The sequence below is a fragment of the Protobothrops mucrosquamatus genome, unplaced genomic scaffold (assembly GCF_001527695.2).
Source record: "Protobothrops mucrosquamatus isolate PMUCROS unplaced genomic scaffold, P.Mucros_1.0 scaffold_149, whole genome shotgun sequence".
Lineage (NCBI taxonomy): Eukaryota > Metazoa > Chordata > Lepidosauria > Squamata > Viperidae > Protobothrops > Protobothrops mucrosquamatus.
Genome location: NW_015386225.1, coordinates 1,311,688 through 1,327,277, shown reverse-complemented (window position 1 = coordinate 1,327,277; position 15,590 = coordinate 1,311,688). Strand labels below are relative to the sequence as shown.

Here is a 15,590-nt window from a genome sequence, read left to right as displayed (position 1 = left end):
TAAAACCTTGAACAGAATTTACATGTAGCATATGTGCCTACAATAATAAATAACCAGCAGGAAACAATAGGGAAATAGCTTATTAGTTACTTAGCTTATTAAGATGTTTGTAGGATCTGAGCAACTGCTACTACATTGGCAGTTGGGTTTCACTCAAACTAGCCCACATTATTTGCTAATTTGCATTGTTATTGTTTTTATGCTCTAATAACAGTCCTGAATCTTCATGCCCTTTTCCTGCCAGTATATGAAATCCTAAGGTTGAGAGACAGTGACAGGCCCAATGACAGGTTCTGTCATTAACCACTACATCATACTGTCATTCAAAAAAGCCCCATCCCTAACAAAACAAATAACAAAAAATACCATAGATTGAAGATAATTTATATTCCCATTTAAAGGAAGTTTTTGACTTGAAAGATTTTGAGATATATTTTTTTTTACATCGACAGATGTCCACCTGGGGTTGTGCATTATTTTCTTTTATAGTAAATTTCAGAATTCTACACAGAGCTTGAAAAATCACTTTCAGCAATTTGGGAGATTTTAACTTTTCTGAAAAGGATGGATGGATGGATGGATGGATGGATGGATGGATGGATGGATGGAAGGAAGGAAGGAAGGAAGGAAGGAAGGAAGGAAGGAAGGAAGGAAGGAAGGAAGGTCGGTAGATGGCAGCATAGAGATATACTGTAGAAGACCTGAACTCCTTCCTGCCATCTAGTGATTATCTAGTGATTATCTAATTCTTTATGACCTGGATACAATACAGGTAGTCCTCGACTTATGAGTTAATGCAGCCTGCCCATTCCACTCATAACTCGAAAACCCGTGGGAGTGAATCTCGTACCTCGAACGAGATCACTCCCTTGCTCGTTAAGACGCACGTCGCTCATTAAGTGAACATGAGGTATCTCAGGGTGGGGAAGGCCATGGAGGGCCTAGTGATGGAACAGGCCCCCAAGGCCTCCCTGACCACTAAGATACCTCATGCTTCCCCCTCCCTTCCTGCTGCGCCAGACTCACCTTCAAAAGATCCGTCTTCTCTCTGCTGCGGTTCCTGCTTCCACCCGGATCTGAGGCCAGAGGATGCTTCCGCATGCCTTTGGAGGCTGGATCAGGGCATCGGAGGCATTCTTTAGGCCGCTGCCGCCCGGATCTGAGGCTGGGGGACACTTCTGTGGCATTCTGGCAGCCCAATCCAGGCGCCGGAAGTTTTCTCCAGGCTGCTGCTGCCTGGAAACAGGCCACCGGAGGGCCACATCCCCTGGCCTCAGATACAGGCAGCAGTGGCCTGGAGAAGGCCCCCGGTGCCTGGATCAGGCCACCCGAAGGCCACGGAAGCATCCCCCAGCTTCAGATCCAGGAGGCAGCAGCCTGGAAAAGACTTCCAACGCCCCGATCCAGCCTCCGGAGGCACATGGAAGTGTCCCCTGGCTTCAGTTCTGTTCTCCGTACCATGAGATCACCGAGATCAGTAGCATGAGATCTCGCCCCATTGATGTTGCTTGATCTTGTGTTACTTTAGGCCTCCATTCTCTGCGAACTCACCAAAAACCTGGAGCAGCCAAGAAAGCGAAGGATCTCGATCTTCGCAGGGTGAGTATTGAAGGCCTAGTGCCTAGGGAGACCCGGGGTGGGGAGGGGGGGAAAAACCAGGATGAATATTGCAGAGCCTCTGCGGTCGCTTGTAAAGGCGAATGGCTGCCATAGTACTGCAATATTCGTAATTTTGGGACTTGCTCATAAGCACTAGGGGGCGCTTATCGCGTAACTTTGAACAAGCATTAAGTGAACGTTCATAACTCGGGGATTACCTGTATTGTAATCTAAGTGTTTTGAAATAACATTTCTGAAATTCTCTGTTTTACCTCCAACATTTTGCTGGGAATTCTGGAAGTAACACTTTTCTATATGATTTTATTACCATTAGGGCTATCCGATCTGCAAAAAAATTACTAGATGACAACAGAAAGATTCAGAAATCTCTAACTTTTGGTTATAATTTATCAGTCATCTGGATTTTTGTAGTCCAGATCTGGAAGCTCCGATTACTACATTTACAGAAAAAGTGCTGGACACTCAGACTATGTCCTAAAGCTGCAATTTTTAAGAACAGACAATGCTTATGAATTTTGAATGGTATTATCCTTTGCTCTGATGACGCCTGCCTAGAAATTTCTGCAAGAAAAGCTTACTGATTGCTACTGTACAATAGCAGTATTTTTCTCTTATTTATCTACTTAACCAAAGGAGGAACTAGGTTAAGACTGTAGACAGAATGAGCAAGCATTTATCTGGATAGTCATGTTCAGATGTGAGTTGGATTTTTGCATAAGGTCCTTCTTTAATTTTCTTCATTGGATGTATAATCTAACATCTATACTAAAGCAGTTTATCACAAAGAAATCTTTCTTCTTAAAACTAAAACAAAATTCCAAGATTCCAATATGCCTTTATCACAAAGAAATCTCTCTTCTTAAAACTAAAACAAAATTCCAAGATTCCAATATGCCTTACGTGTTCAACATCTCTGAATGAAAGCTTAAATTAAAAGAAACCATTAACAACAACATTCAGCAAAAACTGGTAAACGCATTAAGGAATTTTTCAGCATTGGCTTACTCAGCATGGAAGGAAAGTCATCATGAGTAATCCCTTCCCTTTGTTTTCTCCCCTGGGACTTTAAGGCAGCTTAAATTGCCCAATGCACTTATAGCACACCTGTTTTCAAAAGGAAAAGGTGGATGTATAGGTGTGGGTGTATAGGTGTGTTGTGTCATGTAGGAAAGCAGAAAGAAGGAATTTACAGCTGAGAAAGTTAAAAAAAAAAGCCACCAGCTTAACAGACAAGTGATGACAAAGCAGGAGCAGGCTTGGACTTCACCAAACCAGCAGCAGACAAGCCAAAAGGAAAGCAGAGCCCAGCAGCTTCACCACTCCAGCAGCCACATTGAGAAGCTGCAGCCAGCTGGTAAAGCATCTTCCTTTTCTCAGATGGAGAAGTTGCTAAGCTAACGATTCGGCAGTTTTGAACAGGAGCCGACAGTAACAGAAGCCAATTTGAAGATGGCTAATGACTTCGATGTATGCTCAAGTGACCAAGAAGAATAGGTTGTGTATGAATAAAATATAGGCCTATATAAATTATATAAAACAAATAAACACGAACACCAGGAAAAAATTTAAACTAAAAACGTTTAATCTAATGCCAAGCTTTCGTCGGTCAACTACCGACATCATCAGGGCTTAAAACAGGTCGATGGGAGTCTCCTTTATAGTGTTGGCCAGTTTTTGCGCACGGCTCCTGGACCTCGTCATCGGTCCACTCAATGGTCCTAATTGGTTAAACTGTGTATTGGCTGTTTTCTTGATGTTATTTGGGGCTGCTGCTCCGTTACTTACTTCCCTTCCTCCAATCTCCCTCTTTGTACGTATGCTATTATCTATCCCCCCGCCACAGGCTCCTAGAGCCCGCGTATTCCTTCCCCCCCTTCTTTGGCCGTTCATTTCCTTCGTATATATCCAGTTGTTCCCTCTCACCCTGTTGGGCTGTGGGCTTGATGTTCTTCCCTCACCTTTTCCTTCCGTCGTCCTTCTCATGTCTCCATAGCCATATCCTGCGCCTATATCACCTCCTACGGTCCCTACCCCCTCTTCTTCCTCTTTGATGTTCATTTCATTCGTGTCACCCCGGTCGTCGCATTTTTAGAATATGACTCTACCCAGGATTCGTGTTTTTAATGAAATTAGAAACATATATGTATGTATGTATGTATGTATGTATGTATATATGTATAGTTTAAGGTAGCATAGGCATATGACCTAAGTTTGTTAAATATATAAGATAGAAAATAAGTATGGGGTTTTTTTTGCAATAAAAACTTTCCTGAAGAAAAAACAGTCTGTTTATTGGTGATCTTTACTATTTCCAAAATGATCCTACACTCAGATTGAAAATGTCTAGTTTGATCAGAAATCCATGCAGTTATAGCAGTACATAAGTATGCAAAAAGATATTTTTAACAGAAGGAATGTGGGTATCAGAAACATTTGAACAGCTGAATCTGAATTATGAAAAATATAAAAATTTGGGACAGTAAAGCTAACGATAAATTGTGCTTTTGGAATATTTTGGAATTCTGGCACAGATAAATACAGAGTGCACGGGCTGCTTGCAAACTGAGAAGACTGTGGATAATAATGGCAAGGAACTGGTTGGATAGAGGAGAGACAAGAAACTTTGCTGTGATAATATAGTTTGCCAATTCCCCCTCCTGAATTATAAAGCAGAATACTGTGGAAATATGCATTATTGGATAGTCTACCAAAATAGCAGGGTATTTGCATAAAGTATGCTGAGATAATGACTATACAATGACATTATTGCTATCTGGATGTGTTACGAATGTATCAAAAAGGTACACTGCATATTAAAAGGACGGTTTAAAATCTAGCTATCAGCTACTCTCTTAAGAGACTTAATTCTATCATTCCAAAAAGAAAACATCAATATAAATGATCAAGATAATAAATTTTAAAACTGTGGATATATTACATGATACATAATAACTGCTTTGTTTTCCCAGTCTATCTGGGCTCAAATTGCATCTTCAAAATATAAAATCATTAGGCTAGTCTTCAGATAGATTCATCCAATAGCATGGCAATATTTTTTTTAAACTATCTCTGAGATTTAGAGATTATTAATTTTTTTTATGAAAATCCCATTAAAATATTTTAACTGCTTTCAGTATTTTTGTTTATCTGGATGTTTCATTCTTTCACATGTTTACATTTTAGAATTTAAATGTATTTTACAGATTATGATACAGAAAGTTTCACTGCCCACTTTGCTTTGTAAAATATCAGTTTTAATTTAGCACATTGTAAAAAGTCCCTTTGATTGGAAAAGTAAAGAGCACTTACCAAAATCTTCCAAATTATTCTGCAATACTGTATACAGAAGTCAGTTTCAGTGTTCTTCTAAATTGTAAAGAGCAGCACTGAAAAGAAAATCTTCAGCTGATGTCAGATTAAGTTACAAAAGCATTTAGAGTGTGGAAGGCTTTGTGTCTAGCTGAAAGAATGGTTTACTGCTCACAGTTAACAGGCTACTGCCTGAAATTGCATCCCTTTGTCCAATCAAGTAAGAGGAAAATACATTTGCAATAATTGTATTCTTAGATATAAGGGAAACATTTTTCTTATATACAGGAAAGCTAGAAAAGTATTGGTAAAGATAAGGAACAAAAACATATCTTAAAAAGAAAGACGCGATTTCTAAAAGGAAATAAATTAATGTGAAATACTAATATGAAATAAAACCCCAATTTGTCAGAATGTAAGCCAGAACTTAATAGTACTAAATTTCAAGATCTAATTTTCCAAATACAAAGATAGCATTAGTCAAACAAAAATATTTTTGGCATTTGATTTATTTGATGAAAATGCCATTGTACTATAAAGGGAATTTTTACTTGCTCTGTGTCTCGTAGATGCTCATACCTAGGTCATAGATGGTTCCTGAATATCTTTGGTTTTGTTTGGCTGTTTAATATAAAATTGTATCTATCCACAATAGCGCCATACTCTAAATAAGTAAATATCCACAGTAGCCTTAATTGCTAAACAAGCTTATTATCCATGGCTGTTCCCTCAAGACATATAACCTCCTGGATTTGTAACCTTTATTTAATCAACAAATGGCCTTTAATTCATGAGCGGTATGTCTCTATAAAATGCAACATTCCCAAGGACATTGATAAGGGGTGTGTTTACAACTCTCCCCATTCAAAATGAGAGGCAAGGTCATACTGTCAAAATAACAACCAGCTTAATTGGCATTCACATTTTTTCAAAGGCTAAGTATACTACAGAAATTATTATTTTCCCAGATTCCGGTGTACTTGTATCAATAGTATTTATCATTTGTAAAATGATCATTTGCCTACGATCCAATGCATTGCTCATCTTCAGTCTCTGTAATATAGCTTAGAACTTTGTTGATGAATCTCAGTTCTGTTTTGCTGTGAACAATTGATTCACTGTAACTTGCTGACTTTAATAAAATGATCATGGATTCTCTCCAATTACTGGTATATCCTTAAGTAATGTTTTTCACCACAACAGACAAACCATGTTTTTTAAATCTTGGCATAGTTTTGAACACACATTATAACAAAGAATTGGTCATTATCCCGAACTTCTTTATCAAATTATTAGAATTACCAAATAACATATTTCTACCATTTTTTCTTTAACATGTGATACAAAGTTGGCCTCTGCATGGTCAAAATCATTAACATAGAATTGCACAATATACAGGTTGTGGGTCACATGCCAAACTTTGCATTAACAATAGTTGATGGAATGTGAGCTGAGATTCTGTACTTGTAGTCCCACAAAAGTGCACATCAGCATGAAGGTTTCTTGCCCATACTCTTACAGAAAAGCTGAGAGGAAACTTGTACCATGAAATTCATATATATTGAGTTATCAAATGTAATTTCAGCAGACTGCTGAGCCTGCAGGGCAAAAGTCTGGGAATGCTGGCTTCCTCTTTAAAAAGCCATCTGGGTCTTACACCTGACTTCTCCAACTTTGGGTGAGCATCTTGGTAATTCCTACTGAACTATCTACATTTCAGGGGTTGCCTCACCTGTTGTATGAAAGAGAGAGAGAGAGAGAGGTATGCTGCCTTACTAGTGATTAAAAGATTGAAAAATATTGAAATAATTCTGTAGCAGTACAATACTCTCTAACTATATAGGATAGAGGCATTTGGCTAGAAAATTCAATCCTAACCCCCTCACACACTTCTTCCTCCCTAGTAGACCACAAGAAGTAAAGTCAAACTGTATTTAAAAAAAGACAAAACAAAAAATACTTTCAGTTTTAAATATTAAAATATAGACATTGAGTAGTGGAGAAGAAAAATTATAGAGCTGCCCATATAGGCAGTAACTTAAAAGAAAATAAGATACTCTGGGCAAAACACAAAATGGTGCTCATTTGCTAGAAATGAGTGAAATAAGATTTCAGGCATAAATTTGGAAGAAATGCTGCAGAAATTTAAATTTATTATTACAAATCACAAGAACGTTCTAGAGAAAAGTGAGAGTATTTTGAGACATGCCTACAATATAAATAAGCTTAGGGCTATACAAGTACCTTAATTTGTATTCAGCAATAAAGAACATTAGAGATGGCACTTTCAAAATTCTGTTATACCCTTTAAGATTTCTGTGCTACTTGAATTGCCTGTTCCCAGAGTCACTGGGAGTCAGACAGCACACACAATTTATTATAGCAGATGACCAGGCTGAGCCTGAGAAAGTTAAATGCATCATAAGTCTCAAGTCTCTTGCTCCCACAAGAAATCTAAGTCCAGCCCACCTTCAGTTATGTTGACTCTCATCTACTGCTAATTTGCTTTGGCCATTAATCATTCAGATTAATGTCAAACACAGGAATTCAGGAGTCCAGGCAGTTGAAATGAATACAGGTTTATTGTATGCTAATGCTTGTAGAGAGTATTAGCTTACAATAAACCTATATTTACTTGAACTGCCTGGATTACTGATTTCCTGTGCTTGACACATATTATTATTATTAATCTGGCCTGTCTCAAAGGACTGACAAAGAGTACCTGCACCTACGTTGTCCAAGTAGGTGTAGATGAAGAACATGAGTTACTGTAAGATGAGTTACTGTAAGATGATTTACTATAGTGAGGTTTTCTTGGTCCAGTAACACCATAACTTGTACATCTGCTAAAGCTGGGCAAAGGTCTTCCTGGCCATGGCGCCCACCTGCTTATCTGGCAGTAGTCATGAACCAAAGAGAATCCCCAAGTCATAGACCAGCTGTCTTAAGTAAAACACCCTCCCCCCTGCCCCCAAGAGACAATAGCATAGCCCAGTGGTGGCGAACCTATGGCACAGGTGCCAGAGGCGGCACTCAGAGCCCTCTCTGTGGGCACTCGTGCCGTCACCCCAGTCCTAGGCCTTCAGCTGGGTTTTATAAAACCTTTTCGCTTTAGGCCTCCGCCGCCGTGTACAACAACAAAAAAAAAAGGTTCAAACAGTCAATTTCAACTTCTCTCGGGGAAAAAAAATATCTTGCAAAGTTGGAATTGATTGAGTGAACTTTTTAGTCCCACCCAGTCTGCCGTTACCACTGCAGCCACGCTCACCCAATGGGCCACACCCACCCAATGGGCCGCCCACCCAATGGGCCACACCCACCTGGCACTCAACGATGCATAAGTGGGTTTTGGGTTGCAGTTTGGGCACTCGGTCTCTAAAAGGTTCGCCATCACTGGCATAGCCAGACGAGAACCATAACAGACAAACAGGAACGCTGCCTAGCTTGGGTTTAACTCCAGTCTCCTTCCCATTCAGAGTTGCTGACGTGGGGATGGGTTGCATGGAAATGATTCTTCAGGATGGTATTACGTTCCCAAGGCAATAGACATAAACAACCATAATTCTTTAGCATATCAATACTTGTCAGTTATTATGTATAGTGCTTTTCTTCTATGTGTCTCTAACAGGCAGGAAGAGATTTAATGATGTGATTTCTATGTGTTGAGGTGGTTAAATTAATTGGCTTAATTTAATTGGCTCTTTCCAACTTTTTCCTGCAATCAGAAGCTGTGTTTACTTTCACTTCCTTTATCTCTCAGCTAGAGATAAAGCTATGAGAAAGACTTTATACTGTGGCTTGATTTTTTCAAGACTTCTCACTTTTATTTCCTTTTTGTACTGCATGCTGAGTGATAAATTGGTTTCCATTTGCTCATTTTATTCCTTCCTTGAACAAATCTTTCTTCCTTGTATTGATCTTCTCTGTTCTTCTGTTCTCCCATTACTTGGGAAGTTTTCAACTTTTTCTTCAGTGACATGTTTGCAACAATGATACTCTTCAGCCACTGTTTCTCTTGAGTTTCTTCCACTTTTGACATAATTTAGAGGCTTTCAGCTTCTTCTCAAGGACCTCAGCATGCTCCAGTATTGTCTCGGTCTATTTTCCTTAAGCAGAAACTGTTGCAGGAGACCTAGTTTTAAAGGCAGTTCTCAGAAATAACCATAAAGCACACACACTCAGTTGTGACAGCAGCCAAAACCAAGTGGGGAATAGTCTCTTACTCTGCTTTAAAAACTTGCTCCACCCACTGGTTGCCCAACTACGTCAGAAAAGTTTGAGGTTATTAGTAATTATCTGTATAGATCTGGCTAAAGACAAGAGGATCAATTAGCTGGCATACTCTTTTAAAATAGTAAAAAATATTAAAAATAAAAATGAAGTAAATAAAATAAAATAAAAAGTATCTGGAGACTAATAAGGCAATTAAGCTTGCTGCAAACAATTTATTTCATGAATTTTAATAATTTAATATACACCATTGAATTCCATCATTAATGTTTGTAGCGTAATTATTATGGATTCATTACAGAATAACTATAGACAAACAAGAGTTTTAGTTTCCCTTTAACGCGGATCCAGGAAGAGGCTTTATCTTCCTATGCTATCATGATTGGCTCTTCGGGACTCACGCGCCGTCCTTAGGAAAACTACGCCTCCCATAACCCCTTTCGACATAATAGATCATTCAGAGGACGTTGGTCTTGGGTACTGAGGGTTATGTCGAAGTTGTGGCTTAGTCCCGGGGTGTTACTGATGGTAGCTCGTTATTGCATTTTAAATTATAGATATTTAAATCTGAAAACGTAGCCGACGTGTTAAAGATGACTGGCTGGAGGAGTGAAAAAAAGTGGTGAGATTGTTAGATGCAGCGAGGGAATGAGAGGAAGGTTTTGCCTTATTTTTTTCCTTTTCGCAGGTTAGCAGGAATTTAAATTTCACAGATTCCAAATAACTGCGCAATGTTCTGCGGTTCTGGCAGAGTACCAAACTTTTCGCTCCCCCCCCCATCCGCCTCTCAATTTCTTATCAAATGTAAATGTCGGTTTGATTCAGGCCTGAGAAGTGCGAATAAATGAACAAGATAGCAAAACTGAGCTTGCACCAAATGCCAGTCCTACATTGCTCCTTTGCACTTGTTTTAGGTTGGAGAGGGATGGGGGTTTAATTGGTATCATGAACACGTGAATTGTAAGAAACATAACTTCTTTCTGGAATGAGTCACAATAAAGGATAACTAGAGATAGAAAAAATAATCCAAATACATTTTCTAGTTCTATTATTTTAATTAAGATGGAACAAAATCTGTATGTGAATAGGAAAGAGTATTGATATAATGCATACAAAATAATGACACGTCAGCTTAGTAATGTAAATAATAGAATGGTTTCACTGATGGACCAACAGTTCACCTTTGCTGTTGTTTATATTTTTAGTGGGAATTTTAATTTTTTTACAGTTTAAAAAGAAAACCAGTAGAATCCAATATTTTCAAGACGTGCAAAATAACCATGCTTTTATAGAAGAATGAAAGGTAAGCATTCATGATTTGAATCCTACAGCACTAAGAAATTCCATTATGTTTTACATATCATTGTTTGTAGCATAACAGCATAATGCTGGCATTCTGCAACATTCTGGGTCAAAATTTGCACAGTTAGGTTAGACAGCTGGGAACGTTGTTATTTGTTTTTAGTTGACCTAACTGATTACCTAGTTTGGGCTACTAAATTGACTTTTTGATCAATTACATTTTAAGTATCTCACTGTTTGATGAAAATGGATTGTATTTCTTTCAGTCAGTATCTGTTGAGTATGTGCAATCTATACTGAACTCTAACTCATAATTGTTTAGTACTCAAGACAACAATTTCAGCTGTTTTAATACAGCAAGGCAGAATCAACGTATTTTCTAAACTAATTAAATTCCATTGACATAATGGGATATCCAGCAGTACATATAAAAGTGCAGTATACAAACTTTTGGTCTCTAAAATTTTTACTGCATGTGTAACCATTCAATTTGGTTTTCTAAAACTGTCTAATAAAAAAAATCTTGTATCAACAATAGATAATTTAAGAAGTATAAATTCATAATAATTCATTTAATTCTATTTAAACTTATTCAGATTTCCAGTTAGGTGCTGGTTAAAATATAGCTACACTGAAGAATTATGAAGTGGGTCTGTGTGGTGCTGATGAGAAAAATACACCATCATGTCTGGATGTGTTCAGCGTTGATTCCAAAGAAAGCAAAATCAGTTCAACATGGTTTTATCTATAACTGTAGACTGATGTCAGATCACAAGCCTCGGAACATTATAGACTCTTACAAGCTGCTTAAACTTCAGGAAGGGTGTTCATTGGATGATGTTAAAAATTCGTTTTTAGAGCTTGCTAAACAATACCATCCAGATAGTGGATCAGTTAAAGCAGATTCTACAATTTTTGTTCAAATTGAAGAAGCATACAGAGTTGTTGTTAATGATATGGCCAAGAAAATAAAATCAAGAGATAAGGAAGAGGATGATGATGATGAAGACAAATTGAAATCTAAAGCTCTACAACATAGACAGTATTTAAATTTTGAAGGTATTGGTTTTGGTACTCCAAGTCAAAGAGAAAGGCAGTATATGCAGTTCAGAGTTGATAGAGCTTCTGAAGAACTAATGGAATATCGACAGCGACAAATGGAGAGAGAACTAGCTATGGGAGATGTTATGCTAGCTAAAGATGTAAAGCAAAGTAAAAAAGCAAAAATAACCCAAGCAATTGAACGCTTGGTTGAAGACCTCATTCAAGAATCTATGGCAAAAGGAGACTTTGATAATCTAAGTGGTAAAGGAAAGCCATTACAAAAATTTTCAGACTGTCCACACATTGATCCTATGACACACAATCTGAATAGGATCCTGATAGATAATGGATACCAACCAGAATGGATACTTATACAGAAAGAAATACGGGAAACAATTGAAAAGTTAAGGAAGACTATAATAGCTTCTAGGAATAAGTTAGGTGATCCAATTACCATCCAAAAAGAGAAGCAATGGAAGGAAGTTTGTGAAGAATTTAGGGAAAACATTAAGATATTAAACAAAAGAATTAATGATTTCAATTTAGTTGTTCCTATTCTTAGCAGACAGATGGTGCATTTTAATGCAGACAAAGAGATTGCACGTGTAGAAGACATCTTTGAAGCCCAGATGAAAAAGTCCGAGACAGAAGCAAAGAAAACAGAAGCTGAAATGGAACATGGTAGACATGACATAAAAACCATTTTTTTAAAATGGATAGCTCTTATTTTGAAGTAAGATCAAGAATTTAGTTATTTAATTTCATAGTCAATGAACTTTAAATAAGATTGCCCTATTAACTATTGGAACAATCCCTTATTCAAACTGAAGAAGTGAATTGAATTGCAAAACTACAAATAAATGTTTATTAACAATCTTATTTTTGTTGATAGTCTTTTGTCAACAATTTAGATCAGGTACCTCAAATGAACTAACTTACATAATGTGTTCAAAATCTGGAACCTATGACTCCTATAGAATTGAAATATGGCAAATTTTATAAAGGATTTTATGACAAAATACAAAAAGTCAAGAAACTTTTCCTGTGGTCACCTTCTGATGTTTGACTATGTTATGCAGTTCAAAATGGGATATTTTCAAGGCAGATGCATCTCTCAATACCTCCTTGTTGTTTAAGAACTTTTCCATTGTTACCATTGTTGAAGACATTGAGGAATCTGCTAAGGAAATATCTTGGAAACAATGATTGAAAGGTCACTGGTTGTCTAGTGTACTACCATGTTTCCCTGAAAATAAGACCCGGTCTTATTTATTTATTTATTTGCCTCCGAAAGAGGCACCAGGTCTTATTTTCAGGTGGAGGGGAGTCTTTTCCATTCATTGCGGTGGCACTGACAGCCCTGCCCAGCCGGCCCACTTCTGCGGCCGAAGGAGCAGCTTCATTTGCAGCTGAGAATGGAGCTGGCTGCAGAAGAAGTGGGCTGGCGAGGCAAGTGTCGATACATGGGAGGCCTGGCTGCAATGGTAAGCTCCACTCCCACCCTAGCTTGATTTTTAGGTGTGCACCTGCAACAATTTTTAAACCAAGGTACCTCAAATGGGCTAACATAAAGAATGTGTAACATTATAACATAAAAAATGTCATAAAACATTTCTTGTGCCATACAATATGGGCTACTTTCAAGACAGAGATCTCTGAATATCATCAAGAACTTTTCCACTACATCATAAGCTGTACCATTGCTGAAGGTATTGGGAAATCTAGTAAGGAAATATCTCTGAAATGATTACACAGTTGGTCATTGGCTATCTAGTAATGGTACTGAATTTAGCAGATATACAAATGGGAATCTGCCAGCAGATCCAGAAAACAAAGATCGTACGTACTTAGCCACTGCTTCGCTTAATGACTGAGTTGCTGCTCACAGTTATTGTTATTAAATAAGGACTACCTGTAGGCAGTTTTTACAATGAAGTGAAGAAGTGGAATTCCTCAAGGATCTTTGTTGGGACCAGTACTTTTTAACTATCTCTAGTCAAGAGCTCTAGTCAACTCATAAATGATCTTGACTAGAGATAAGCAATGAGCTGTCTAAGTTTGCCAATTATGTTAGATTAAGGATAGTAAAACACCAAAGAGATTATGAAGAGCTCTGGTAAGCTTTCTCTGAACTGTGGGAATCCTCAACCAAATATGCAAATGGAATACAGTTCACATAAGTGTAATAAATTGTACATAAGAAACAGTTTGATGTAGTGGTTAAGTACAGGGTTAGAAACTACGAGATTGTGAATTCGAATGCTGCATGAATTCTTAGACATAAAACCAATTGGGTAACTTTGGGCCTGTCTCTCTTTGCCCTAGGAAAAAGACAACAGCAAGCTTCTGCAAAACTACAAACCCAGTTTTCTCTACCGGTTAAGGGATCAGGCTAGAAACTAGGAGATGGTGAGATCTAGTCCCGCTGTAAGCATAAAAGCCAGTTGGGTGACTTGGGCCAAACACTCAGTCTCAGCCCAATCCACCTCATAGTGTGGTTGTGGTGGGGAAAATAGGAGAAGGAAAATGTATTAGCTATATTTGCCACCTTCAGTTATTTATAACGGTATATATAAACTTTAAAACTGCAGGACTTTATATTCTATCATCACACTTAAAAAAGGATATAGTTAACAGCTGGAAAGAAGAACAGAAGAGGGCAGATAAAATGATCACCGGCTGAAAACTTATGAGAAAAAGGTATTTGAAAGCTCTATCTTGGAAATTATATAAAACCGTGCAAGGAGTAAATGAAGATGCTATCTTCCCTCTCCCAAACACTAAGACTGAGAACCAGTGAAGCTGACTGGAAACAGATTTAAAACAAAATTTTAAAAATCATACAAGTTATGAGCCTGTTGTAGTTATCAGCACCTGTGGTGATGCCCATTATTTATAACATTTATATGTCACCCCTTATATTATCCAGAGTGATTTTGGACCACTTACAAGTGCGTTAAAAACAATGTTTTATATTATAAAGACATAATATAAAAATATCTTGGACATTGGATAAATTAATGGAGGACAGGGCTAACAAAGTTATTGCTCCTGAAGATTCAATGTTGCCTCCCAAGTGGGGCAACTTATCTCCCCGGTAGAAAGGGAATAGTGATGGGGGGGGGGGAGAGAATATTTATTTATTTATTTATTTATTTAATATAATTCTTCCTTCTGCTTTCAAGAACCTCAAAACCCATTTAGGGTTGCCAGGTGTCCACTATTTGAGTGGACAGTCCGCTTTTTTTCACATTATGTTCACTATATTTTTTCACAAAATAGTGGACATTTTTTTTATTCAAAAGCTTTATGATGAAATGCTACGTAATCTAAAGCTGTACAGTCTACTTTTTTTTTTTACTATTTAACCCCCCCCCCCCGCTTGTCCGCTATTTTTTGGAAGCAGACCTGGCAACCCTGATCTAGATTTACACTGAGAAAGAAACTGAATTAACGCTGGCTTTGTACGAATATCGTAGAAGTAGCGAGCAAGATGGAAATGGGCAATAAGTTTAGAAGGGTGTTTGCTAGCTAACTTCGTGTTTTTGCAGCTGCGGGCTTACACGCGTTTAACTGGAGAGAATCCCTTTTAAGATCATTGGGGCTCATCTCCAAATAAAAACGGGTAAGATCGAAACGAGCGCTACGACTTCCCACAAGTTTTCACTCTTGGACCCTTCTCCCACTTGGCCTATTTCAGGGGTAGGCAACCTTGGCTCTTTTATGACTCGTGGACTTCAACTCCCAGAGTTCCTGAGCCAGCGTAGCTGGCTCAGGAATTCTGGGAGTTGAAGTCCACGAGTCATAAAAGAGCCAAGGTTGCCTACCCCTGGGCCCCTATTTCCTCTGCGCCCTGGCCGCGCGGGCGGCGAATCGGTAACTCTCGCTGCTCTTCACTGTGTTACCATTTGACGAGGTCCGCCAATCTCCGCTCTATGATCACTTTTATTCCCTGGGGGGCGGGAGTGTGTGCGTGTGGGGGGGGGGGGGAAATCAAGCCTCTGCCGCTGTCCAATCCTCGCGCTTCCTAGCAAAGTAATCCGCCCTCCATTTGTGACGAGATGCGCTGGCTGTCGATTGGTTAA

At 38.3% G+C, this 15,590-nt stretch overlaps 1 protein-coding gene across 2 annotated transcripts; it reads left to right on the top strand.

Annotated features, from left to right (window-relative positions):
• Positions 1–9,594: 9,594 nt before the first annotated feature.
• DNAJC28 (DnaJ heat shock protein family (Hsp40) member C28) lies at positions 9,595–12,371 on the top strand. 2 transcript variants are annotated; one of them, XM_015819587.1, is made up of 3 exons: positions 9,595–9,687; positions 10,388–10,462; positions 11,058–12,371. In XM_015819587.1, exon 3 carries the CDS (start codon positions 11,103–11,105, stop codon positions 12,240–12,242), a length of 1,140 nt encoding a protein of 379 aa, XP_015675073.1. In that variant the 5' UTR covers positions 9,595–9,687; positions 10,388–10,462; positions 11,058–11,102; the 3' UTR covers positions 12,243–12,371. The 2 variants fall into 2 exon arrangements, with proteins under 2 accessions (XP_015675073.1, XP_015675065.1); XM_015819579.1 differs by having other exon boundaries at positions 9,610–9,781.
• Positions 12,372–15,590: the final 3,219 nt, after the last annotated feature.

Bases quoted from the DNA above. Each gene is read 5' to 3' on its own strand.
- DNAJC28 (XM_015819587.1), top strand. From the start codon at position 11,103: ATGAAGTGGGTCTGTGTGGTGCTGATGAGAAAAATACACCATCATGTC.